General features: G+C 42.2%; 1 protein-coding gene across 5 annotated transcripts; it reads left to right on the top strand.

Annotated features, from left to right (window-relative positions):
• Positions 1 to 5,774: 5,774 nt before the first annotated feature.
• Positions 5,775 to 13,304, top strand: ADAD2 (adenosine deaminase domain containing 2). 5 transcript variants are annotated; one of them, XM_056810254.1, is made up of 12 exons: positions 5,775 to 6,024; positions 6,820 to 7,031; positions 8,612 to 8,755; positions 9,793 to 9,933; positions 10,425 to 10,472; positions 10,787 to 10,912; positions 11,143 to 11,293; positions 11,396 to 11,563; positions 11,708 to 11,931; positions 12,247 to 12,484; positions 12,642 to 12,762; positions 12,902 to 13,304. In XM_056810254.1, the coding sequence occupies exons 2-12, from the start codon at positions 6,836 to 6,838 to the stop codon at positions 13,004 to 13,006; spliced, it is 1,662 nt and encodes a 553-aa protein (XP_056666232.1). In that variant the 5' UTR covers positions 5,775 to 6,024; positions 6,820 to 6,835; the 3' UTR covers positions 13,007 to 13,304. The 5 variants fall into 5 exon arrangements, with proteins under 5 accessions (XP_056666232.1, XP_056666215.1, XP_056666221.1 ...); XM_056810237.1 differs by having other exon boundaries at positions 5,889 to 6,024; positions 6,823 to 7,031; XM_056810243.1 differs by lacking the exon at positions 5,775 to 6,024 and adding an exon at positions 6,031 to 6,607.
• The last annotated feature ends 12,996 nt before the right edge of the window (positions 13,305 to 26,300 follow it).

Genomic DNA, 26,300 nt, shown 5'->3' on the forward strand with positions numbered 1-26,300 from the left:
AGGTTGGAGGTTTCTGGGTCATCCTCAGCCTTGTTTAGCCTGTTGGACAAGATGGTTTTACCAGAGTGTGGCTGCTGTGCATGCTACAGCTTCTTGGAGCCACAGCGGAGAGTTGGGTTAAAAGTAGACACCAAAGATGGATGAGAATCCCTGAAAAGGGCTCAGCAAGCCTTCACACCAGAGGGACTAGTCCTTCCTGAACACCCACAACAGTAGCTCTATTAATGACTCCTTGTACATTTAGTACCTTTTTACTGCCCCTCTTTGGAGAGATCCTAGACATGAGAACCTGGACCTTTGGGATGGATGGGCAGGGAGACCTGTCATATATAATGCAGGACCAGCTTTGGAATCAGACTCAGACCTGAGTCAAGGGACCATGCCGAGAACCAAAAACCACGGGGAGATGGAGCAGTACCAATTCCAGAATTTCTGCCCCACCCTTTTTTCCTTAGAGGATTTGCCAGAACTTGGCAGGTCCCTCCCTTATTTTCCTCTTGCCATTTCTACTGGCTCTCAACAAGTATGGGAAGAAGGAGAGTTAATTCTGCAGCATTTTTTTCCCAGCATGCTTACTAGGTTACCCTTTATAGTTTATCTCACTGTGTATTTCAATAAATATGAAAGAAGAAAAAGGAAATTGTCCATTTCGAATAAGGTAGGTTATGAATGAAAAAGGGAAATTCCAAATGTAGGAAATAGAAGATCAGAAAGGGAAGAAGATTTCCTGTTTGGGGCAGTTGTGTGTATTTTCCAGGTTACAGCTTTATATTTACATAGAGCCTTAGAGCCAAGGGTAGAGCAAATTCTTCCCAGTTAGAATTTAAGCTCCCAGGGGTATCCTCATAAACGCTTAACAATTGGCTCTCCAGGGAAGAAATTTTTACTCCTGTCACTTTTAAACTTAATTTTCATGATTATCATTTTCCCCATCACTTTCATTAAGCCTGGACAATCAACAGAACAATGAATCAAGCTCTGATTTGTATCATGTACAGATTTGGGAGTTGTAAATGCTCATCCTGAAAATTTAACAAAGCCTGTGTGTACTGGCTCCAACATATGACCTCTGTAAAGTTCCCATTAGACTCTAAATTCCTATTAGTGGACCAGAGCACAGCTATGACATCACCAAGATACATACACCTGGCTTCTATCATGCCACCTGTCACACTATAGACTCCAGACTAGGAACAGTTGTTACATTCTTTATACCTGTGCCCATCTCTCCATTCCAGGCATTCTCTCTAGCTGTCCTCATGCCTGGAATGCTTTTCTTCCTCTACTCTGACGGCTGACCTCTCTGACTTCCTTTAAGTCCCAGCTAAAATCCCACCTTCTACAGGAAGCTTTCCTCAACCCCTCTTAATTCTAGTCTTCCCTCTGTTAATTATTTCCTATTTATTCTGTATATAGCTTGTTTCTATATTTGGTTATTTATTGCCTCCCCTATTCAACTATTAGCTTTTGGAGGGCAAAGTCTTTCTCAGCTCCTCTCAATTCCAGAGCCTTCTTCCTGTTGATTTTTTTTTCTATTTATTCTGTATATAGCTTGTTTTGTACATATTTATTTGTTTGTTGTCTTCCCCATTAGACTGATAGCTCTTTGAGGACAGAGACTGTCATTTGCTTCTTTTTGTAATCTCAGGGCAAAGCATGATTTCTGGCACCTAGTAGGTGTTTAATAAATGTTCATTGGTTAATTGCATCCCCAGGGCCTGGCACAGAGTAGGGGCTTAATAATTATCATGGATTGATTAGTTGAACTCTTTCTGTCAGACAGTGAGGGATTCTGCAGCTTTGGAGGATTAGTTGCCTTCCTCCCCTCTGCCCAAGGTATGAATTCTACCTCCCCTCTGGTGATGGCCATTGGATTGGTGGTATGGAGATTACACCACTTTGTAGCTAAACTGTACACTACCCTCTCTAGAATGTTAAAAAGCAGGGAAGTGGACCAGAGCACAGCTATGACATCACAAGATACTTACACCTGGCTTCTATCATGCCACCTGTCACATTACAATTTCCAAATGTTCTGACATGATGCCATCAAAGTCCCTCCAGCATTTATCATTTTCTTTTTTAATCATCTTTGCCACTTTGATGGGTGAGACAGAAACTCAGAGGTGCTTTAATTTGCATTTCTCTAATAAGTAATCATTTTGAGCCTTATTTCATATGACTATAAATAACCTGGATTTCTCTCTTTGGGAAATACCTGTTCCAGATGACCACCCTTCTTCTGCTTGAATATTTTCAGGAATGGGGACCTTACTACCCTCAATGCCATTTTTAGATAGCTCTAATTATTAGATGGTGTTTATATGTGTGTGTGTGTATAATATGTTAAGTACATATATATGAATATGTATGGAATATATTGTTTACATTCAGTTTTCCTCCCTGTAACTTCTAACCATTGCTTATAGCCCTTCCTTTCCGTGGTACTGAGAATAATCTCACTTCACCTCAGATAACTCGGTGTTGAAGTAGATAGAGCACCAGGTCAGGAAGATTCATCTTCCTGAGTTCAAATCTGGACTCAAACACTTACTAGCTGTGTGATTCTAGGCAAGTCACTTAATCCAGTTTATCTCAGTTCCTTATTTGTAAAATGAGTTGGAGAAGGAAACGGCAAATCACTCCAGTTATTTTTTCTAAGAAAACTCCAAATGGGATCTTGAGTAGGACTGAACCAACTGAACAAAAAGCTCTTCTCTTCTCTCTTGTCATCCCCAGATGATTTATTCAGTAAGCACTTACTGAGAACTTATATGTATGTCACTGTGCTAGGGACTGGGATGTGACTAAGGAAAATAATTAGTTCCTGTCCCTTAAGGAGTTTACAATCCCACAGGGAGGGTAAGACATAAACAAAAATAACCAATAGCTTAAAATGTGAAAAGGACATAAGAAGAGAGAGGGGTGAGATATTTACAGATGGAGAGATCATTTCTATCTGGGTAGACCCGGCAGAGCTTCATTGATATATGATTAAATTATCATATGACATGATTTCCATATACCTTAACTCATGATAAACACTCTCCAATTTGTTAATCTGCTTTCTAAAAGTTTGGGCTCAGACAATAGATGTGGTCTGATTAGGGCAGAAGAAAGCAGAACTGTCCTTTCCTTTGTTCTGTACACTAGGGGCATAGGGTCAGGATTGGAGCAAGGTAACTTTGGGGTTGAGGCTTAGGAATTATTATTGAGGATAAAAACCTCAACATAGTTAAGAATAGAATAGCATAGTACAGTATATAGTAAAGTATATTAGAGTATAGTAAAATGTATTATAGTAAAGTATAATATAAAATAGTAAAGTGTATTATAATATAAAATAGAAAAGTATATTATAATATGTTATAATATAGGATAGTAAAGTATATTATAGCAAAGCATAATATAGTATAGTAAATTATATTATAGGATAGTAAAGTGTATTATAGTAGAGTATATTATAATATAGCATAGTGAAGTATATTATAGTATATTATAATATAGGAGAGTAAAGTGTATTATAGTATATCATAATATAGTATAGTAAAGTATATTATAGTCGAATATATTATGATATAGTAAAGTGTACTATAGTGTATTATGATAGAGGATAGTAAAGTGTATTATAGTAGAGTATATTATAATATAGCATAGTGAAGTGTATTATAGTATATTATAATATAGGAGAGTAAAGTGTATTATAGTATATCATAATATAGTATAGTAAAGTATATTATAGTATAGTATATTATGATATAGTAAAGTATACTATAGTTTATTATGCTAGAGGATAGTAAAGTGTATTATAGTATATTATATTATGATATAGTATAGTGTGTGGGATAAGATTGAGTATGTAATTCTCAGAGAAGTATTTGGCTTGTAACCCCAATTTTCAAGACCCCTTAGTATTCCTTAGACTAAAACTACCTAAATTTTTAATTTTCCTGACCTATTTTCAAAAACCTTGAGAAGAGTTTATAGCCAACTATAAGATAAGCTGAAGGAGAGAAAGTACAGTGAGTTTCAAAAGTGTCAATATGGTTTCAGCCTGGGAATCCCATGATATTCACAGACTTTTCTTGATCATGAAGGTCTTTAGGGGCACTTAATGTTGAATATCACTCATTCAGACTATAAATGTCACAGCAAGCCCCCTCCCCACCTTCTGTGGGATTGGACAGAGGGAAGGAGGAGAATCTTGCTTATAAATGTCTGTGATTTGTCAACTAGGAAAAAACACAGAACTATTAAATAGTCAAAATCACTCTTTAATCAAGGGAAAAGGGGTTAGCGCTGCTACTACGACAACAGAGCTGATTTCCAAGACTGCACCCGAGTCAAGACGCTCTGGTCACCAGCCCCTGGGAGTGCCACCGACTCAGGATGGACTCCGAGGAACAAAAGAACTTGGGGAACCTATGTACCACTCTAGATGACCTGGGGGCTTTAGGATTAGAGGGACAGTTGATTGACTTTACAATGGTGGGAAAGGAAAATGAGAAGTTCCAGACAGGAATAATAGTGAGGGGCTGGGGCCCCACAATGGACACAAAAGGGAAAGACTCAGCCTAGGGCTGGGTCACCTTGGTCATGGACTTTAGCCTAGGGGGAAGAAACCATTGGGACAAAAGGGATGTTTAACATTGGATGGGATTTGCTGTTCCCACCCAAACTACCAGGAAATTCACTGTCTGGTGAAGAGGGACCTTCCCTCAGGGGGAAACTCTCCCGTGAGAAAAGTCAAAACCTGGGGTTTCCACACTCCAACTAAATAAACTGGGGATCTCTAGATTTCCATGTTGACAGATTGTAACTAGAAGAGAGGGACATTTTTGTCCTGGGCAAGTTACTTGTGTGGACAAAATCCCTTTTCCTTTCCTTCCCTTCCTCACCCCTTCCTGCTGCCAGATGTTTTCTTCAAATAAAGCATCTTTTTTTCTGCCAGCATCTTATCAAGTCTCTTGTCTGCTCATTAGTGATTTCTGGGGGTACAAGCCTCTCCAAAATTTCACTCCACACATTTAGTAAAGTGTATTAAGTATAGTGTATTATAATAAAGTGCATAATAGTGTAGCATATTATAATACAGTAAAGCGTATTATGGTATAGCATATTATAGTATGGTAAAGTGTATTATAGTATAAGAATCTTTATTAGATAACAAGTGTACTAGAAAGGTACAATGGTTTGGTGAGGTTCCAGGCAAAAAAGTATTTGGATTGAGGGCTAATCAGAAGTTTCTTGAGGTAGGTGGCATCAAATTGGGCTCAATTCAGCAGAAGATGGAGTCTGTGCCACCTTAGTTTTGGAAAGGACTTTGAAAATCATCTAGTCCAACTGTTTCTTTTGATCTTCTAAATACAGATTTATAAATGCTGTCCTTTCCATTAGAATGTAAGCTTCTACTTTAAAAACAAAACAAAACCCTATTTTCTGTCTTAGAATCAATACTGCATATTGATTCCAAGGCAGAAGAGCTGTGAAAGCTAGACAACTAGGGTTAAGCGACTTGCCCAGGGTTACACAGCCTGAGTTCACATTTGAACCCGGGACTTCCTGTCTCTATCGACTGAGCCATGTAGCTGTTCCCAGGGGCAGGTGCTTTTAAGAACAACAAAACTCCTCTCTAAATTTCCCAAGCTTAAGTAATGCTAAAATGGAAAAGTCTAGCAGGGGTTCTTGACTTGAGGTCTGCTAGGGAAGTTAAATAACCCAACAAAAATATTTCAGTAATGTTGGTTTCTTTTTATTTTACGCATTTAAAGAGTTCCACGGGCAAAAACAGACTGGCGAAGGGAACGTAAGACGCAAGACCTAGAATTTCTGCTCTCCAACAGGCTCTACAGGAACTTTAAGCAGCGAGCCCTCGGATTGGTTGGGAGCGGCTCCGCTGGCTGGATTCTTATTGGCCTAGGCGCGGCGGAAGAATGCGGAACTGGGAAGCTAAGGGACCATCACGTGGGTAACGGACGTTCTTGTGGGTAACGGGCGCCACGTGCCGACGCCACGAGCTGTGAGGTGAAGAGAGGGGAGGAGAAGTGGGGTTTGAGAGGATCCCAGAGCCCCGAGATCATTCTTCCCCTTTCAAAGCCAAAGGGCTTTTTCCTGCCACTTCCCAACCCCAGAAACCAGGCGTCCTGCGAGGACCCCGAGTATCGGGGTGGGACACTTGCCCAGGAGAGCATGCAGCTCTGACCAGGCTACCTTGGCCCAGTTACTTAACTGCCCCAGACCTCAGTTTCCTCCTTCACCGAAAGGCCAAGAGGGTCGGAGGAAACCCCTCAAATACCTTTCCCAAGCTCCTTTTGTTTCCTTTCCCAGAAGATGAGGGTTTTACACTCTAGGTCTGGCCCCAAAACTGCTGTCTGAATGAGGACAGAGCACTACCTCCTAGGGTGGTTGTGAGAATCAGGAGTTAATGTTTGTAAAGGGCTTTTAGTGACCCTGGTCAAGTCACTTAACCCCATTGCCTCGCCCTTACTGAGCTTCTGTCTTGGAACCAATACATAATATCGGTTCTAAGATGGAAAATAATGGTTTTTATAAAAAAATTTTTTTTTTAATTTGACCTCAGCCACTTCCTAGCTTTGTGTGACCCTGGGTAAGTCACATAATCCCCAACTGCCAAGTACTGAACTGCTCTTCTGACTTGGAACCAATAACAGTATTGATGCCAAGATGGGAGCTAAAGGTTAAGGGGAAAAAAGGTGGCCAATGTTATAGGGAGGGAGCCTCCTTCAAGTGTGAGCTGTGTTCATCTTGTGTTTGTCCCCCCCATTTCCTCACCCCCAACCCCAACCCTCTATTCTTCAGCAGCTGTTTTCTCAGTATGGATGAGGCAACCCGGAGGAAACCTCGCCTGGCAGCCTCTCTGCAGATGTCTCCCGGTCCCCCCCTGGGCCCCATTCCCTGGAGACCCTTGGAAGGTTCTGGTCCGGTTTCCTCAGATATCCAGCTTTCCCAAGCAGAACCCCTTAAGGGAGAAGAGAAGAAGAAGAAACTTGGAAATGAGGCATCTGGGGATGGTAGGGGAGGAAGCCCTGGGGGTGGGGGGTTGTAGAGGTAGGATTTTGAGGGTTGGTTCTGAGAGTGGGACCTCAAGGTTTCCTGAGGAAGGGAGCAGGGGCAGTAATCATGTTCAGAGGATTGGGGATGTTTACCTTGGAGTAGAGAAAAATTAAGAGAAATGGGGGCAAATATTTTCAGGCAGCTATGTGGCTCTGCGGTGGCCTCTTAAGTCCCTGTTTACTTCACTTTCTTCATCTGTAAGAATGAAGAAAGTAATAACACCTGCCTCCCAGGTTATAGGCATTATATTGTAAGGATCAAATGAGATAATATTTGTAAAGCATTTGGTAGACCTCAAGGTAGTTTATAAATACTAGCTATTAAGAATTTGAGATGGCAACTAGGTGACCCAGTGGGTGGAGAACCAGGCCTGGAGACAGGAGGTCCTGGGTTCAGATTTGGACTCAGATACTTCCTAGCTGTGTAACCCTGGGCAAATCATTTAACCCTCATAATCTAGCCTGTACCACTCTTCTGCCTTGGAACCAATACACAATATTGCTACTAAGGTGGAAGGTAAGTGTTTAAGAAAAAAAAAATTGAGACAGTCATATGAAAGAGAGAGTAGACTTTTTTTTTGTTTGTTTGTTTATCCTTTGAATGAGTGAGAAAGCACTTATTAAGCCTTATTACATGCCAAGTACTGGACTAAGGACTAAGGCTACAAAAACAAAGGGAAGACAGTCCTTATCTTAAGGGAGCTCATATTCTAATAGGGGGAGGCAATACAGTATATACATACCCTCTGAATTGTTACTATTCTCGTCTCTAGTCACCAGCGAATTTTCAGCCAGTTTCCCTCATATATAAAAGTTACCATTTTCTCAAGTTAAATTTATTTTTGTTTGATCATATTTCTCTTTACCTTTTTTGACACTGACTTAATTTTTTGTCTTCATTGAATTTTTGTGACTGGCCAAACAGACTATTCTTGGAGGGCTATTTTGGTTTGGAAAGTTATAGGGGTGGTGAGTGGAGTCACAAGAAATTAGATTGGCATACTGTTTCTAGGAGTTATTGGTAGCAATCTTATAAAGGGAGATGTTCATTTCAGGTGAAAATAAATGACTTGTCAACACTGTTCAGAGGTGGAATGGGCTGCTTTAGAAGGTGGTGGGTTCTCTCTCAGAGTCTTTGAAAAAGAAGATAGGCGATATTTATTGGAATATAGGCTTGTTTCTTTATGAGTAGGACTGACTACCTTTGAGGTCCCTTCCTACCCAGTTTCTCATTGGAAACAGGTGGCAGTTTTGGTAGTCATTGCTAGAGACAGCAATCACTAGGGTCAGTGAAGCCTGTTGGAATGAGAGAGGTAATGGATAGTGGAGAGAGCACTGCATGTGAGGTTGAGGGCCATGGCTTCCCACATGGCTTGGCCACTTACTAGCTTTGTGATGATCACCTGGTCATCACTTGGCCTCCCTTGGCTCACTTTCCTATTCTAATGAAGCAGGAAGTGTCATTAAATGATCTCTAAGACCACTTAAAGTCTCAGCTTTAACAGTCTACTTAACTGGGCTTTCCTCAATCCTCCTAGGGCCACTCTCAGATCCTCCTACTGTGGTGAGGGAGCTGATCCTAGGACACAAAGACCCCCCTCCAGGCCAGGCCCTGAGCCTCCTCACTCGCTATGCAATGGGCACCGGCCTTACCCTGCGCTTTGTAGAGAGTGAGGTCCAAGGTAAGTGAGGGAGGAGGGTATGTTTTCATATCGCAGTGTTGAGCATTGGGGTGGGATGGAGATCAGGCAGTGAGGTATAAAACTAGTCCTCAGACTCTTCACTGTGGTCTGGTTGTTGGGACAGGAATTGGCCATATGTCACTTGCTGTTCTTCCCACTCTCCTATTGGAGATTCTTTCTGTATAAATCCCAACTCTGCTACAAATATAAGATTAAGCAAATTATTCTGTGACTCTACGTATGAATTTCCTCTTTTTTTAAATTAAAGTTTACTTTTTTCTTTTAAGTGTTTCTTCTCTTCCTTACATCTTGCCCCTTGAAAAATGAAAAAAGGAAATGAAACCCCTTTTAATTAATGTGCCTAGTCAAGCAAAGCATGGATGTTTTACCTCTGTCCAGAACAGTGTATGTGGAGTCCATCCTGAGAACTCTGGAATTGTGCTTGGTCATTGTGTTGAGGAGAGTTTTCAAATCCTTCCAAGCTCTTTGTTTTTTTTTTTTTACAGTACTGTCCTAGAACTTGTTATGGTTCTGCTCCCTTCCTTGAACATCAGTTCATTCAAGTCTTCCCAGGTTTCCCCAAAACTTTGTCATAATTTCTTAATGCCATTCTGAAAAACAGTTTGGAACTATGCCTCCAAAGTTACTAGACTGGGCAGATCCTATAACCTGGAAATTGTTACTAGAACTTCATCCTAAAAAGATCAAAGAAAGGAAGAGGACCCATATGTATAAGAAGATTTTATAGCAGCTCTTTTTTTGTGGTAGCAAAGAATTGGAAACTAAGGGGTTACCCATCTATTTCTTCTTTTGTAAAATGAAGAGGGAATTGGACTAGAATGTCTTAAGGCCCTTTCATAGAACCTGTAAATGTTAAAATACGGTTTTGACTTTTCATGTAGAAGCTATATTAAAGAAGGAGATGATTAGGATTTTGTTGGTCTGCCTTGGGATGGGGCTGGAGAGGCTGATTATTTGAGTAGATGAAGCTCTGGAGACTTACCTTCCTGATTCTAAAATCTCCTTCCTTTCTTCAGTCCCCTTCCGACACTTCTCTGTCTGCGCTATGCTGGATGAGATGTCTTGTCCTGAGGGCACGGGTAGCAGCAAGAAGGAGGCAAAGGGGCAGGCAGCCATCCTTGCTCTTAACTGGGTCAGGACTCAGCTGGAGAACCCAGGTATTGTCCATCTTAAGGAGATGGTTCCTAGTGGGGAGGAGGGCAAATATTTTCCTTTCTTCATTGGGGAAGAGAGATTGAAACTATACTAGGAAGGTTAGAGTTGCTCTGCTGCTTACTGTTCTTTTGACCTTGCTCCAATCATGGAGCAAGCTCTCAGGGTCTCAGTTTTCTAATTTGTAAAATAAGAGGGGTGTATTAGAGGAAGCCCAAGGTCCCTTTCAACTGCAGAACTGTTGAAGTTAGACCGACAGTGGGGCTTCCCCCTGATCAAGGTGCTAGATAGGTGAGACCAGAATCTGTGTGGGGAGAGGGGACCACAGGCCCAACCCTCATCTCTTCCTCCAGCCCAGTCCTAGAAGGAATTGAGGTTATAAAGCAGTCACATTCTTCCTCTTCTCAACTGCCTCCATTTCATGTCTTGGGAGGGGAGCAGAGCCTAGTGTTTCAGGGAACCCCAGTGAGGGCCCTACTCTTTTTGTCTTTTGCAGCCCCCTTCAAAACTCCCAGCAACTTTCCACTCTGTTCTTTAACTGCAGGTGAGCCTTCCCTTTTCCCATTGATTCCACCCCGAATTAGAGGCTTTGAGTCAGAGTGGTCATATGTGAATGGGAGGCCTCTGGCATACCACACATGGTTTTCTACCTTCTTTGGAGACCTTCCCATCCCTGACAGCCCATCCCACTCTGGGTAGTTAACTTCTGTCTATTCTTCCCAGTTCTGTTTGATCCCCAGAAACCAGTCCCAATCCCCTGGCTCTTCTATCCCAAAGTGTGCTGCATGAGGAAAGGTAAGAGGGGGTGGGATAAAAGACTCTGAGGTCCTTCCTCTCCTCTCCCTGCTCTTCCTCTAGAGAACATTCTGACCCATGAGCAGCGTTGTGCAGCTGTGGTGAGCTCTGGATTTGACCGCCTGATAGGGGAAAACTCCCCTTACCGAGGCTGCAAACGGAATATAGCAGCTGTCATCCTTGAAAGGGGTATGAAGCCTGAGACTTTCCTTCTTTCTTCTGTTCCCCCGGGCTCTTCCATGGCCCCATCTCCTCCAGGGACCCCTAGAATCTCTTCCCTTTTCCTTCCTTTTGGATCTCACCTCACAATCTCCCAAGGCTTCCTTTCCCATTTTTTCCCAGTGTCCCCTCCCTTTCCTTTAGGATTTCTCACCAGACCTTCTCTCCTCCACCCCTTCCTGTCCCTTTTCTCCCCACAGAGGTGCCAGATGATAAGGGCGGCTGCAGGGAGACCTATGAGCTGGTTGCTCTAGGGACTGGTTCAGGTGGCTACAGGGGCTGGATTGAGTTTATGGGCCGAAGACTCCATGACACGCACAGCTTGGTCATTGCCCGTCGTGCCTTGGTCAGGTGAGAGATGCAGAGTGGACAGCTGGATCCAGAGCCTTTAGGGTTGGGGGCCCTGATCAGAAGATGCCTATCTATCTATTATTGTCTCCATTTTTTTTTCAGGTTCCTGTTCCGACAGCTCCTGCTGGTGACTAGTGGGGGCCCAGAGGGAGCAGAACGATCAGTGCTGACTGCTCGACCTGGCCCTGGTCCTCCTCTTGCCCTGAAACCCAAAATCTTCTTACACTTCTATCTCAGTGACACTCCTGCGGGTGCTGCCCATGACATTTAGTATGCAGGACACCTGAATTGCCTGGGTGGGGATGTCTCTGAATGGAGTGTGGAGGGAATGGTTGAAATGGGAGAAATCTGAAAACCAACTTTTTCTACACCAGTTCATCTTTCTGATCACTCCTTCTCCTTTGTCTCCTCCAGCCTCCCTTCTTCAGGGGGCTCACTCCATAGTCCCTCCCTTCGTCTTCAAGTCCATGCCCGGGGAGAGCTTCGTCCCGTCTGTTACCTGGACCCAGGATTCCGGGCAGCCCGGGTCTGTTCACTGTCGGCCAGTGACAAAGTGGCTCGATGGGCAGTGTTGGGACTGGGAGGGGGCCTGCTGGCCCACTTCCTGCCCCCACTCTATGCAACCAGCCTTGTCCTTGGTAAAGGGAAAAGGAAGAGGGAGGTGCAGCTATGGGGGTGGGTGGTAGAGAGGGAGAGGGTATTGGAAGGAAGCCCTAGATTTAAAGTGGGAAGGTATCCCTGTGTGACTGTGGATGATTCACAGTCCCTCTTGAAGCTCAGTTTCCTCATCTGTAGAATGAGGGGGTTTGACTAGATGATCTTGATTTGGTCCCTTCTAACTCTTAATCTTCAGAGGGGGAAAGTCTGGAGAGCTGAGTAAATATTATTTTTTCGTGGAGGAGAGATGACCCTCAGACTTCTGGTTTTGTTTTGTTTTTTTTTTTTGCCCACAGCTGACTCCTGCCATGATCCCTCCACACTGAGCCGAGTCATCCATGACCGGCCCTGCCTTGAGGGAGGACCAGGCCTGCCACCTCCCTATGCCCGTAATCCCTTGCACCTATTTCTGGGACCACCTGTGGCTCCCCAGGATCCTACACCTTCCAACTGTCAGGGCCTCAGCCTCAATTGGAGTCTAGGAGACACCAGCTTGGAGGTTGTGGACACAAACACAGGACGTGTGTGGTCAGAGTAAGGCCGGGTGTTGTATAGGAGGAGGAAGAGGTGGAGATGGATTAAAGAGGGGGAAGGGGCCCAAGATTGGGAGGATACCCAGAGAGCAGGACTGGTCAGTGTACAGGGGCCTGGCTGTGATTTGGAGGTCACAACAACTTCTTTGTCCATTCAGAGGTTCTTTGGGTCCTCCCTCCCGCCTCTGCAAGGCTGCTCTCCTTCGTGCTTTCCGTCAAGCAGCCAAAGCCCTGGGAAGACTTGATCTCTTGGCACTGGACACATATGAGGTGGCCAAGGTCAGTGATCACTCCTTTCATTTGACTTTCTACCAGCAGCGAGGTCTTGTCTTGAACAAGACTTGTCTGTCCCTCATCACCCTAGCTCTACCTCAAGACTCAGGGTCACTCTGATGTCCTGGTTATCTCCTCTTTCCAGGCAGGGACATACCGTGCTGCTCGACAGGAGCTGACTGCTTACTTGGAACAGCAGGACTTGGGCTCTTGGCCCTCCAAGCCTCTGGTGGGTGGGTTCTGTCACTGAACCCAGATAGCCAAGCCCTGTGTCCTCCATCCAACGAGGAAACCTTGGATGTGTTTGTGGTGGGGTTAAGAGGGGATCACGAGTTATGTGTGGCAGGGATTGGGAAGTGCCTGAGCACTAAAGGACTGCTTGTTTCACTGGGCTGGACAAGATTTAGGAGAGAGGGTCTAAAGTACAAACATTTGAGACCCCTGGTTGGAAACTATGTGCTTTATGATTTGTCCTGCATAAATTTTTGGTTCTTTGGGTAGTCCTCGTTGGACATGATAATATACTAATAAAACGTAACAAATTGTAATGTTCTCTCTCTTTTTACTCTCACAACACTATCTCTGAGATAGAGGGATAATACCAGCAGAATTGCCCCTCTTTTATGGATGAGGGAGTAGAAGTACAGAAATTAAATATCTTATATTGTCTTCCTACTGACATGGGGAAGAAAAGGTTCAAATATTTGGCCTAGAGGCCAGTGGACTGGCTAAGTAAACCCAGAGGCCGGTACTTAAAGGGAAACTGTATTTCCAGATTTTAGGTAGAAAATATTAGCAATCATGAGGCAGGTCTGGGAAATCTTGAGATGAGAAATATCTTGGATGAAAGTACAAGTGATTCTCTGGACTGTCTGTCTAAGGGAATAGAATGATGCAATGCTATCACCAAGACCTGTTTAGAACTATAAGAAGATGGTGGTGATTCTGTATAGGGGCCCAAGCCATGAATCCTGCATCATATAGAGAAATTCAAGCCTGACCACTTAAATAAGCACAATAAACTCTGTAAAACTACTGTTTTTTTTAGAAGAAGAAATATGTAGTCCTGATCTTTCATCAGGTGCAGGTTTCTGTAACCTTGCATCTAGAGAATTATTTTTTAACATCATATGGCTAGAGGCTGACAGAGTAGGGAATCAGGTCAGGTTTTCTGGCTCCAATTACAGTCCTCTTTGCATTTTACAAACTTATCAAGAATGGGTCCCTAGCCCCCTTCTCTCTGGGCATAGTCTTCCTCTCTTCCTGGCCTCTTTTCTGCCATTTTCCTTGGGTACTGATTCTCTGGTCAGTCAAATACCACCTTAGCTTCCTAGTCATTGGAGAACAGTCAAACCTCCTGAAAAGTTGGTGCCTTTTCTACAGCTGGGGTCCTGGGAACTGTCAGAGCTATCTATCTAGAACTTTGGACTGCTCTCAGCTAATTGCCTAGCTAGCTGCCTCAGCTAGTCAGATAGCTCAAGGGGCTCCCAGGCTCTCAGTCATAGTGACTGGATGGATGAAGTTAGAGATCATGGAAAACAGCTGGAAGGAACTTCACTGCTTCCTATAAACTGCCTGTCCCTATCCTCGCTACATCTTGTCATGTCCATTAGTTGTTGTCTAATGATGCTCACAACTAAACTAAGTTTTTTGTCTCTACTTTCCTCAAAATCTCTTGTAAGCCCCCTGCATCTGACTTCTGCCCTCATTATTCATCTGAAATTGCTCTTTCCAAAGTTATCAATCGAGGCACAAGAGAGTAGAATGAATGCATGCTAGCTTGGGAGTCATCTTCCTTAGCCAAAAACTCAGTTCATCTAGTAGATGATAAGATTGGTCTAGATGGTCTCTTAAGTCTCTTCCAGCTCTAAAATTTAATATCTTTTATCTCCTAACTTCTAAATGAAATGCATGTTTTAAGTCCTTACTTTTTTTTGGCCCCTCTGTAGCATTGCATTTTGTATCCAGGGTGCTCATTCCTTGTTGGAGTTTGTAACATTCTCTTCTCTTATCTGTCTTTCTGGTTGATCCTTCTGGGTCTCTCTTGCTGGAGCTTTATCCATGTTGTACTGTTAACTATCCAGGGACCTCTTCCCTTTTCTCTCTATACTTTCTTACTTGGTGACCTCTTCAGCTTCCAGGATTTAGTGATCATCTCTAGACCAATGGCCTCCAGATCTGTATATCCAATCCTAAGCTCTAGTCATGTCATAAACTGACTCTTGGCGTGTTTTTTGAACTATAAGTCTTAGAAAGATCTCAAATTTAAATCAAGTCTAAAACAGAACTTGTCCCCCTCTCCCTCCCTGGGCCACTCCTTTTCTGAATTTTCCCATTATGGTCAAGGACACCATCTTTTCAGGTATCCAGACCTGAGACACTCTCATCTCCCCCACAATACCCAAGCAGGTACTAAATCTTGTCCTCTTTCAACACAATATGTCCCAAACAGCCCCTTCTCAACATCCACACAACCACAACTGTTGTATAGGCCTTCATCGCCTTACCATTGCAATAACTTACTTTATCTTCCTTGCTTTAAGTCTCATCATCTACACAGCTGAATCAGAATCAAAGTGATTTTCCTCCAGGGCTTTTCTGACCATGTTACCCATTTGGCCTGGCTATCTTTCACACCTAAAATGCTCTCCTCCTCACCTCTGCCTCTTAGCATCTGTGGCTTCCCTCAAGGCTCAACTGGAAAGCTTCCTCCCTGCAGGCAGCCTTTCCCAGGCAGCCAGGGGCTCATGTCTTCCCCTCTAACATTATCTTCTGCCCACACCATTTCCCCTCAATTGCTCTGCCTGGTTTACTCCATGAGCATGTACTTTCCCCAGGATCAGCTCATCCCTGGAAATCTTGTCAAGATAGGAGATTGCTTCAGTTCTCAGGGGGGTGGGGAACTAGGTACCTTCTTTCCCTATTCATTTTTCAGCTTCCTTCTGTGTGTTGTCTTCCTCCATTAGATTGTTAACTCTTTGAGAACAGAGACTGTCTTTATTTTTATCTCCAACCCTTAGCACAGTGCATGGCACTAGACACTTAATATCTATTGACTAAGGACTAGGTGTCTCATTAGGTATAGATTGTCTTCCCCATTAGAACATAAGTCCTTGCAGGGCACGGACTGTTTTGACTTTTGCTTTATATCCCCAGAGCTTAGCACAGCACCTGGCCCTTAAACACTCTAAAAAATGCCAATTTAAAGTTCAGATTCTACCTCAAATGTTTACTAGATTTGTGACCATAGGCAAGTCACTCACCTTCTCTAGGCCTCAATTTGTCTTCATCTGTTTAAAAAAGTTTGGATTTGATGTCCTTTAAGGTCTCTTCCTTTTAGGGACATCGAGATGGTTTAGTGGATAAAATGCTGGACTTAGAAAGATCTGAGTTCAAAACACTTTCCAGCTTTGTGACCCTGGGAAAGTCATTGAAATTCTACCTTAATCCACTGGAGAAGGAAATAGTAGACTTCCAGTGTCCTTGCTAAGAAAATTTCATTGGACAGTATCATCCCCAGGGTCACAGAGTCAGACATGACTAACAGCAACAAAAGGTCTCTTCCAGCTCTAAGACTATGTTTCTGTTGTCCTCATTCTATCCTCTTAACCAGGAGTTTTTAACTTGGATCTGTGAACTTGGCTCAGGAAAACTTCCATTTTTATTACAATATAATTGGTTTCCTTTATAGTCTTATGACCTTTATTTCATGCATTTATGAAACACTATTCTGAGAAGGAATCTGAAGCTCTTACCAGGTTGCCAAAGTGGTCTATGGCATAAAAAATATTAAGAAACTCCTGTCTGATAGGATGTGGGTAGCAATTGCCTCAAACCTTTGTAATTCAATTCAACATACATTTACTGAGTTCCCTTCAAAGCTTGGCTCACATGCTGCTCCCTTTCCTGCTACCCCCAGAGGCTAGTGCCTCCCTGCCAAATTCTTTTGCATTTAAATTATACATATAATATGTATTTATGTGTATGTGTGTGTGTGTGTGTTCATGTTACCTCTACCTATGGAATGTAAATTCCTCCAGGGGGAGGGACGACTTACTTTTGTCTTTGTATTTCCAACACTTTTCTACTTGGATAGGGTGCTGAGGCTGGAGTCAGGAAGACTCATCTTCCCTTAAGAGCTGTGTGACCCTGGGCAAACCACTTCACTCTGTGTGCCTTGGTTTCCTCCTCTGTAAAATGATCCAGAGAAGGAAATGACAAACTACTCCAGTATCTCTGCCAAGTAAACCACAAATGGGGTCACAAAGAGACATGACTGAAAACAAGTGAACAACAACAATTCCCAGCCCTTGGAGAGCTGGAATGATATAACAAATAGAAACTGAGGCTTAAAGCCAAAGAGATTTGAGTTCACACTTGTATTTCTGACACTTCCTGGTTTTTTGACTGTGGGCAGGCCACGTATCCCCCCAGTGGTCTACATTGCAGAGAAGGTGTTGACTTGCATTGGTAAGGGGGATTTGCTTACTTGAACCCAAGTGGTGAAGTAGTTAAAAGCACTGGGCTGCTTTAGAATCAGGAAGACATTCATCATGAATTCAAATCTGACCTGACATAGGCTGTATGACCCTGAGTAAGTCACTTCACCCTGTTTCTCTCCATTTCCTCATCTGTAAAATGAACTGGGGAAAGAAATGGCAAACTCACTCTAGTATCTCTGCCAAGAACCTCACAGTGGGATCCCATACTGAAAAAAAAATGACTGAACAACAATAGAAATGTCCAGTGTCAGGTGTGCCCCATTTTAGGAAGGCTATTTATAGCCTGGAGAATATTCAGAGGAGGGTGACCAGGTGATCAATTAGAGGAAGGGGCTCATGGACTGGAGAGAGAAGACTGTTGGGTACTGATGGGAAAAGTTCAGAGTCAGGAGCAGAACCTAGAGAGGAATGAAGGAATAAGTGTAAAGTCTTGAGGTTTTAGAAAAGCCAGATTCACAAGTAATATATAAGGGAAGCATGGTTTGCTCTGAAGAAACCAAGAGGTTTGGGGGGAACATGTAGGCTTCCTTCAAACATTGGGAGGGCTATTATACGGAATAAGGACTGGATTTGTTCTTCTCCCTAGTGTGAAGAATTAGGAGCAATGAGTGGACATTACAGAGATTCATTTGGGCTTGATGGGAAGAGAGATATACTGATGATTAAAGCTATCCAGAAGTATATTGGGGGGCCTCAAGAAGCACCTGGTGCTGGGTTGCCCTTCTGTAGAGGATTCTACAGAAGACCCCCTTGTTCAGGCAGGGATTGACCTAGATCCCACTCTGAAGTGCAATGATCCTCAAAATTGTAGGTAGTGTGATGTGATGCAGAGAGCTCAGTCGGGATTCAGAGTCAATCTCAGATTTGCCATCTGTTCACCTTGGGTAGGAGAGAGATGATCTCTTTGGACTTCAGTTTTCTCATCTGTAAAATGAGATGTTGGCCTAGATCATCTCTAAGGTTCCTTCCAGCTCTGCATCTTTTGTCCTCTGAACAAGCATGAGATTATGAAAGGGGAAAGGGCAGGAAGTGAGAAGGAGGTATGGTAGGAGATACAGAGAAGACCTGCCTCACTGGAGTGGAGGATATATAGTTGGGATAGTGGGAGATGAAGTTGATGGGGTAAGTAAGGTGCCGTGAAAGTCGGGAGCATTGATTTTTTTGCTGACTTTTCCAAAAGACTGAATTATTTAGCTGCATGCCTCTGAATTTCCCTAAATTAATATTCAGCTCCTGAATAATTGTTGTGGTTGCATGAAAAAAAAAGTGAACGATTCAGGACCCAGAAGTCTATTCAGTAGCCCATTTACTACAGATTGTTCCCTTAGGAGATCATTTAAATTGATTTACTTTTTTGTGCTAGGCTGGTGACATCAACTGAGGCATAAAAAATGTAGAAAAATGTCTGTACTTGTACGCTGGGACTGTACCCACCAAACCTTTTGGTGCCCATTAATCACAATAGTTAAGTAAACAAGTTACCCAGAGTGACATTAGACAACAGTGTTCTGCCAAATCAGTAAGATCTATTCCCACTGCCTGCTCAATCCTTGGTTCCCAGGATAGTCTCTGCATTGCGAACCTTGTTCTAGAGCTTAGACACAACTTATGGCTAGGTGGGGCAAGAAAGACCCAATCTGACACAGTAGACTTGGACTGATTCTTCCTGGTCTTATGTTTGATACACTCTGGGCCAAGTTAAGTTCCCTTACCATGCACCAGTGTTAAGCCTTGGGGATTAGAAGAAAAGGGGGAGGGTGTGCAAAAAAGCAGTCCCTGCTTTCTAGGGATCAATCAAAATCTAATGAGGAAGACAAGAAAACAACTATGTACAAGAGATGTAGATGGACCAATTTGGGGATGGATGTGGGTAGGAGTGCTTGCTACGTCTTGTCTGTTGAGGGCACATTTCATTCAGGGCACTAACTCTATCCCAGAAGTCTGAATTCTTCCTCTTTCATGAAGCTTTCCTTGATTTCCCCAGTAAGAAGTGATTTCTCTCTTCTCTGAACTCCTATAAGCAATTCGAACCTCTCATGTGGCCCTTTTCATGTTCTGCCTTTGACTTTTCTCTTTAACTGGTTGCTGCTCCCCAGCAGGGGCAATAAGGCTTTTTTTCTTCTATTCCTTACAGTGTCTAACATAGCTTATATATTCAATAATGTCTAACAGATAAAGAAGGGGAAGATATTACCTATTCTCTTACTTTAAGAGCAAATCCTAAACCTTTAAAACTTCAGGTTCATCAAAAGCCCAATTTTTGCTCCCAAATAAGAGCATAGATTTATGTGTGCTTGGCAGGAGGAACTGGACTGAATGTAGGTCACAGAGTGCAAGAACTACTATGTAAAAGTCCCTTTTGATTTTATATTTTGCATTTCCTATAGGGTTATTTGGGTCTCCTAACTAAGCCTACTACTTACTACACCAGACAGACTGACAACTTAACCTTCTGAGCCTGTCCAAATCCTATCTTTTTTTTTTAACCCTGATCTTTCATCTTAGAATCAATATTGTGTACTGGTTCCAAGGCAGAAGAGTGATAGGGGCTAGGCAATGAGGTTAAATGACTTGTCCAGGGTCACACAGCTGGTGTAAACCTTAAAATTTCTTAGACTTATAAATGTTGGAAGTATCTGAGGTCAAATTTGAATGCAGGACCTCCTATCTCCAGGGCTGGCTCTCAATCTGCTAAGCCACCTAGTGGCCCCCAAGTACCATATTCTTAAAAGGATACTACTGACCATCTAGCTATTTTGTAAAAAATGTTGTTCCTTTTGACGCTAGAATGCAGGGAAAATCGCTGCTCAGGGAACATTTGAGAAAGTGTTGCAATGGCCGTTCTGACTACTCATATGTTTTTCAGTATTTGAGGAACAGTTTAAATGATGCTTCTGGGTACCCAGGTAAATACATCAATGCACCAAGGAATTGATATAGGAACTCCTTCCACTGGCACAAATCATAGTCAAATAGTCTTAGGGTTGCCCAAGGCTTACAGGCATTAAGGAACTCACCCAGTCATGCAGATAATAAGCATCAGAGAGAAATAACATGGGGTAGTAGATAGTGTACAGGGCTCAGTGTCAGAAAGCCATGGCTTTACACTAAATTTCCTCTATTTAATTTTTTTAATTGTCAAATTTTTGAACCAAATTTAGGGCAGCTAGGTGACCCAGTGACTAGAGAGCCAGACCCAGAGAAGGAAGGTCCTGGGTTCAAATTTGGCCTTAAACATTTACTAGCTCTCTGATCCTGGAAAAGTCACTTAACCCCAATTGCCTAGCCTTTACTGCTTTTTTTGCCTTGGAACCATTCTAAGGCAGAAGGCAAGGGTTTTAAAAAAAATATCCCACCAGATATTCTGATGAGAATGCCTAAAACTCAATTAAATTGTTTAAAAACCTATATAAAATGCTTCTGTGGGGAAGTGTTTTTGCTCTTGAAGATTCTGATGAATTTCCTAGAAGTTTATGTTGGAATATACCGATCATTCTATATTGTTTCATCATAGCTTTTGATTTTACTTTTACCTAACTCCAGAGACTGTTTTTTATAAAATAAATTATATTTTCCCTATGGAATCTCAAATGTCTTGCAGCACTGTGTTTAAGGATTTTATTTTATTTTACCCAGCATGTGGCAATTAATGGGCTTTTCCCTCTTCACTCTTTTTCTCATTCCTCATTGGAGTTGCAGGTTAGGAGAGGGAGGGGGGCCCATGCACCAATAGAAAAGGAATGATTTTTGCATAGTACCCTAGACTTGGGGAACTTGCTCAATAAACCACTAAACAGGTATTCCTGGATACCATGAAGAAGATAAAAGAAACTTTCAAGATGATGGCTGAAAGATATAAGCCAAAATCAGAGGGCAGAGTTGCTGTTTGTTCTTTATCTGCTAGACGTGTCAGAGGCAATCCAGGAACAAAAGAAAACTTCTTGAAAAGAAGTTTGTGAGGGAGACCTGATTGCAGTTTGATCATGTTAAAAAGAGTCTATCCAGGAGTGGTGAACAGGCAGCAACAAATGCCAGGATCCAAACAGCTCATCTAAATAGGCCTTCTAGAGCAGTATATTCACATATGGGTACTGCGAATCCCTGGGTCTATGACCTATACTGTTGGGCAAGAGGAGTCAGCACAAAGGTTAAAAATGATTCATTTTTATGTCTTGTAAAAAAAAAAACTGATTTAAGTTCAGCTGCCTTGGCAGCTTTGGTTACTTAGAGGAAGAAAGAGAATACCTCTGGGGAAAGTCTAAAATTATCTAGATGCTGATGTTCCCAGACAGACTCTGCATGGGTGGGTATGCAAGCTAAAGAGTGGAATTACTGAGAAGGCTCCAGGATGTGAACTTGGGTCCCTGCAGTATATGTGGGTAGTAGAAAATCCTACCATTTCTAGAAGTTCCTTATCCATCTTGTATTCCCAACCTCACCCATCCCCTAGCCCTGATCCATTCCAAGATCAATCCTTGTTGGTCAGATTACAGGAAGCGTTGTCATTCCTGGGGACACTTTCCCCAGCACTCTGTCCACTGCTCCACCTAGCAGTCTTCCAGACTTTAACACTTGCCCTGCCTTGTATTTCTCTCATACAGTCATTTGTTCAACTTATGCTAAATAAGGACCCCTAAGGATTGCTATCAACCTTACTACTTTACTCGTAGAATTTCTGGGCTTTTTTGTGAACTAATTTTTATATGTTGTGTCTCCCTCAATTAGAGTATAAGCTCCTTGAGAGCAGAAGATTGTCTTGGTTTTTCTTTTAGTGATGAATACAATTAATCATTGATTAATTAATGATTGAGTACTTAATTAAAAATTAAGCACTTAAGTATTTTTTCATTGATTCACAGATTGCTTGATTGATGGATTCATTCATTCACTTCCATGATTCTGGAGATGCTTTTTATTGGATCTTGGTTACATTTGGAATCTAGATTTGTTTGAATTGATCTGCCTGTTTTTTCTAGGTATTAGACCCTTTTAATAACTGAAAATAGTTGATGTAATACAGGTTAGAGTAGGCCCCTTCTCCCTCACCTATAGGTCAAATCTATGTATTTATATTCTTGTTATCTCCCTTTTAGAATATAAACTCTTTGAAGGCAGAGACTCTTTTTCCTTTTCCTTTCTAACCTCAGATTTTTGCACAGAGACTGCAATGCTGCGGATGCTTAATAAATGCTTGGTGGATGACTGATTGCTAGGATATAGGTGTTCCATGACCTTGTTGCTGTCTTTCCTTTCCAGCAAGCATCCTTGTCTCTCCAGGAGAGAGGGTTCTTGAGCAACTGGACCATGGAATACCACTGAAGTCCAGGATGCCTCCAGGCTATTAAAAACTGCTGTTGGTTTCTATCCAGATCCATGACCCCAGAAGACCTCAAGGAGGCAGCTTTTTCTTGGATCACTCCAAATGTATTTTCCCCTCCAAGTTATGTGCATATTCCATTTACCTTCTTCCTCTACCCCCTGTAATATGCCTCCCACTTAGTCAACATCTTGTGTTGAGTCTTTGAGGGGGTGGCACAGGGTTCTAAAAAGGTCCCATAACTTTTTTCCATTTGGTTATATCTATTTATTTATTTTGCTTCACATCTCTTCCAGAGCTGGTAGGCCAGCTTATATATATATATATATATATATATATATATATATATATATATATATATATATATATAAAAAAATATATATATATATATATATATTTTAGCCCTATTTCTTGAAAAAAAAAAGGGAAGAGGGAAGGAAAAACCCACCTTCTCTTGGTCTAGGTGACTATTTCTGGGAGAAGAGATAGAGTTTCTTCCTGTTCTCACTATTGTAGGACTATAAGGGACTTCATTTCCATAGTATGTTACTGTTACCTGTCAGAATCCTATAACTGCTGGCACAGGAACATCTTCGGGAGAGGCTCAGAGAGTGTTGGCCAGGAAGGAGACATCAGTGACCTGGTGGCTCAAGGTCACATTTTCCTGTCTTAAGTCTTCCAGCTGCCTTCAAGGTATTTGAAAGATCATTTGAAATAATAGCTAGCAGTCAATATATAATGCTTTAAAGTAAGCAAAATATGTTGACCTACCAAACAGAAGTTGCATCTGGATCTCCGGCATATTTTTTTCTCATATATTAGTAGATATTTAGTATAGTTTGTTAAGTATTTGAAAATTAACTCTCTGAAAAGGTATAACACATTAAAAAAACAAACAACCTTACCTTCTGTCCTAGAATTGGTAATAAGTATCTATTTCAAGGCAGAAGTACAGCAATTGGAATTAAATGACTTGCCCAGGGTCACAGAGCTAAGAAATATCTGAGGTCAGATTTGAATCCAGGACCTCCCATCTACAGACCAGCCACTTAGCTGCCCTAGGGTATGACACCCTTTTAAGTTCATTTCCTCCATCACTTTCTTAGGTCTAGATAATTGACAACAATCTAGACAATCAAAAAAAGATAAATCAAGTTCTAGTTAGTAGCATTTGCTGATTTCTCAGGTGTAAATGTTTCTGGTAGGAGCTGGCTCCTTATAGTGTTCTGTTCAGATCTGGGCACTAAGGTTTGGGAGAGAACAGTGAAATGGAGAGTGTCCAAAGCAGGGAGATCAGGAGGGAGAAGGACCATGTCATATGAAGAATGGTTGAAGGAATTAGGGTAAATAAAATAACGGGGATCCAAATCCAGCTGGGGTTTGGATCCCAGTTATTTTATTTACTACCTGTGTGACCCTGAGCCAGTCACTTTACCTTTGGGACCTCTGTTTCTCCCTCTGTAAAATGAGAGGAGAGTTAGAGTAGATGATCTCCAAGATCCCTTCTAGCTCTAAATCCATGATCCTCTGTTTGTCTCTGTTTCATGTTGCTTTCATGTAATCACATCTTCCCAGGTAGAGGAGCTCATTGGGAGTAAGATCCTACTGAAGATGATGCCCTTTACTGACCATCAAGATACCATAGGTTCTGTGTCTATTTTTGAGGCGCCATTAGTCTGTTGGTTCCTGGGTGCACTTTACCTTGTGAAGAGAGTTTGCATGCAAACAACAAAAATACAAATAAGGCACGTTTAGGGTGATCCCTGTGCATTCCTTTTGGAATAAGCATCCATTTCATTGATCTAAGCAAAACAAGGCACACAAAATGGAAACCATGTTCTTTAGGCATGAGCCACAGGTAGGGGGATTCATCTCATGTCAGCTGCTACCGCTGAAGGATGGGGCCATGACAGAAAGTTGAAGCTTCCAGACACAGGATCTTTGCAGTGGAAGGTGAACATAAGGAGTTACCAACTACCTGAGTCCCAGCAAGTATGAGACAGATGTCCTTTTCAATTATGTTTTCCTCTCTTCCCTTTTCCCCATCTATCTCCCTCTGTTCTGTCCCCCCTTTCTCATCTTTTTCCTTTCTTCTCCTCCCTCCCTCCCTTTTCTCCCTATTGTTCCTTTCCCCCTTACCCTTTCATCTCCCTGTTCCCCTACAATCCCTCTAATCTCTCTTGCTTCCCTTTCTTTCTTTTCTCTTTCTTCCTCCCTTCTTTCCCCTTCTCCCTCCATCTCCATCTCCCTTTTTCTTCCTTTTCCTCCAATCTCTCTTACTTCCCTCTTCTCTCCTCTTCTTCCCATTTTCTCTTCCTTCTCTCTTTCCTTCTTGCCCCCTCTGTTTCCTTTTTACTCTCTCCATTATCCCTTTCCTACACTGGTATTTTTGAAATCGGATCCCTTAGTGGTCATGTAAATAAATGTCCCCCATTGATAAATTGAGATTAACAAGGATGTTCAAGCGAGCTGATTTTTGGTCCCTGTGCAGAAGTAAAAACCAATTTCTTAATGGCATTTAACATTTCTCTTGGGAAACTGGGGTGGGGGTAGGGAAGAGAAACAACCTTGTAAGTAAAGTTATGGTTCAGAGAATGCCAAGCATCCCCAAGAAGGTTTTAATGAAAACTGATTAGTGAATGATTTACAGCAGGAGCCTTGGACAGCAGTAATATTGGCTAAATTTAACTTGAGGCACTGAATTCATCACTAAATTGAATTACGTAGGAACGAAATGTCCCACTCAACTTTGCTCCTGTGAGAGAGCCAGAACAGAGAAACCAACACAATCGAGGTTGAGTGATTTCCAATTCATCCGTGCCTGAGCCTATCGTCTACAAGTGGGTTGCTGCATAGGCATAATTGAGCAAAGCTTATCACAAACACAGTCTGCATTATGATGCAGAGCTTTTAGACTGCAGCCAGGTGGCAATGGGCAGCTTTCTTCTACTTTGTCTTGGCACTTGTCCTCCCATTTTACTTTTTTAAAGAACTTCAAGACTTGTCCAATGTTCCATTTGGTTTTTTTCTGAAGGGGCTGTAGAGTTTGTGAAGCTTTCTTTCCCTAAGCACTGAGACCTACGCAGAGCAAGGATCTGTATCTCAGTTGTACTGATAAAGAAACTGAGGCACAGAGATTGACACAAAAAGCAGAGCCAGGATATGAACTCAGATCTTCTGAAGTCCAGTAGCTCTCTAGCAGCCACACAATGGCTGCCTCTTTAGATGGAGACGTGATGCCATGTGGTGGAAAGGGCACTGGGCTGCAAGAAATAAGATCGGTAATCAAGGATGACTTGTATGAACTGATAGAGCACAGTGAGAGGAACCAGGAAAATAACTTATAAGATAACAATATAGTAAAGGCAACTTTGAAGTCAGAGGAACTCTAATCAATGTAGTGACTCACTGTAATTTCAGAGAACTCATGATGAAACATATTATCCACCTCCAGATGTTGAGCTGAAGGACTCAGAATGCAGTTTGAAACATATTTTTTTCTTTGGATATGACCAATGTGGAAATTTGTTTCGTTTAACTATGTATTTGCAACAGAATTTTCTTTCTGTTTCTCAGTGGGAAGGAGAGAAGGTAGGTTTTAATTGATTAAAAAAAAACTTTAAGAAAACCCCCTTAACTTCTGTCTTAGAATTGATATTAAGTATTGGTTCCAAGGCAGAAGAGCAGTAAAAGCTAGGCAATGGGAGACAAGTGGCTTGCTCAGG

This window comes from Monodelphis domestica, chromosome 1, assembly GCF_027887165.1.
Source record: "Monodelphis domestica isolate mMonDom1 chromosome 1, mMonDom1.pri, whole genome shotgun sequence".
Lineage (NCBI taxonomy): Eukaryota > Metazoa > Chordata > Mammalia > Didelphimorphia > Didelphidae > Monodelphis > Monodelphis domestica.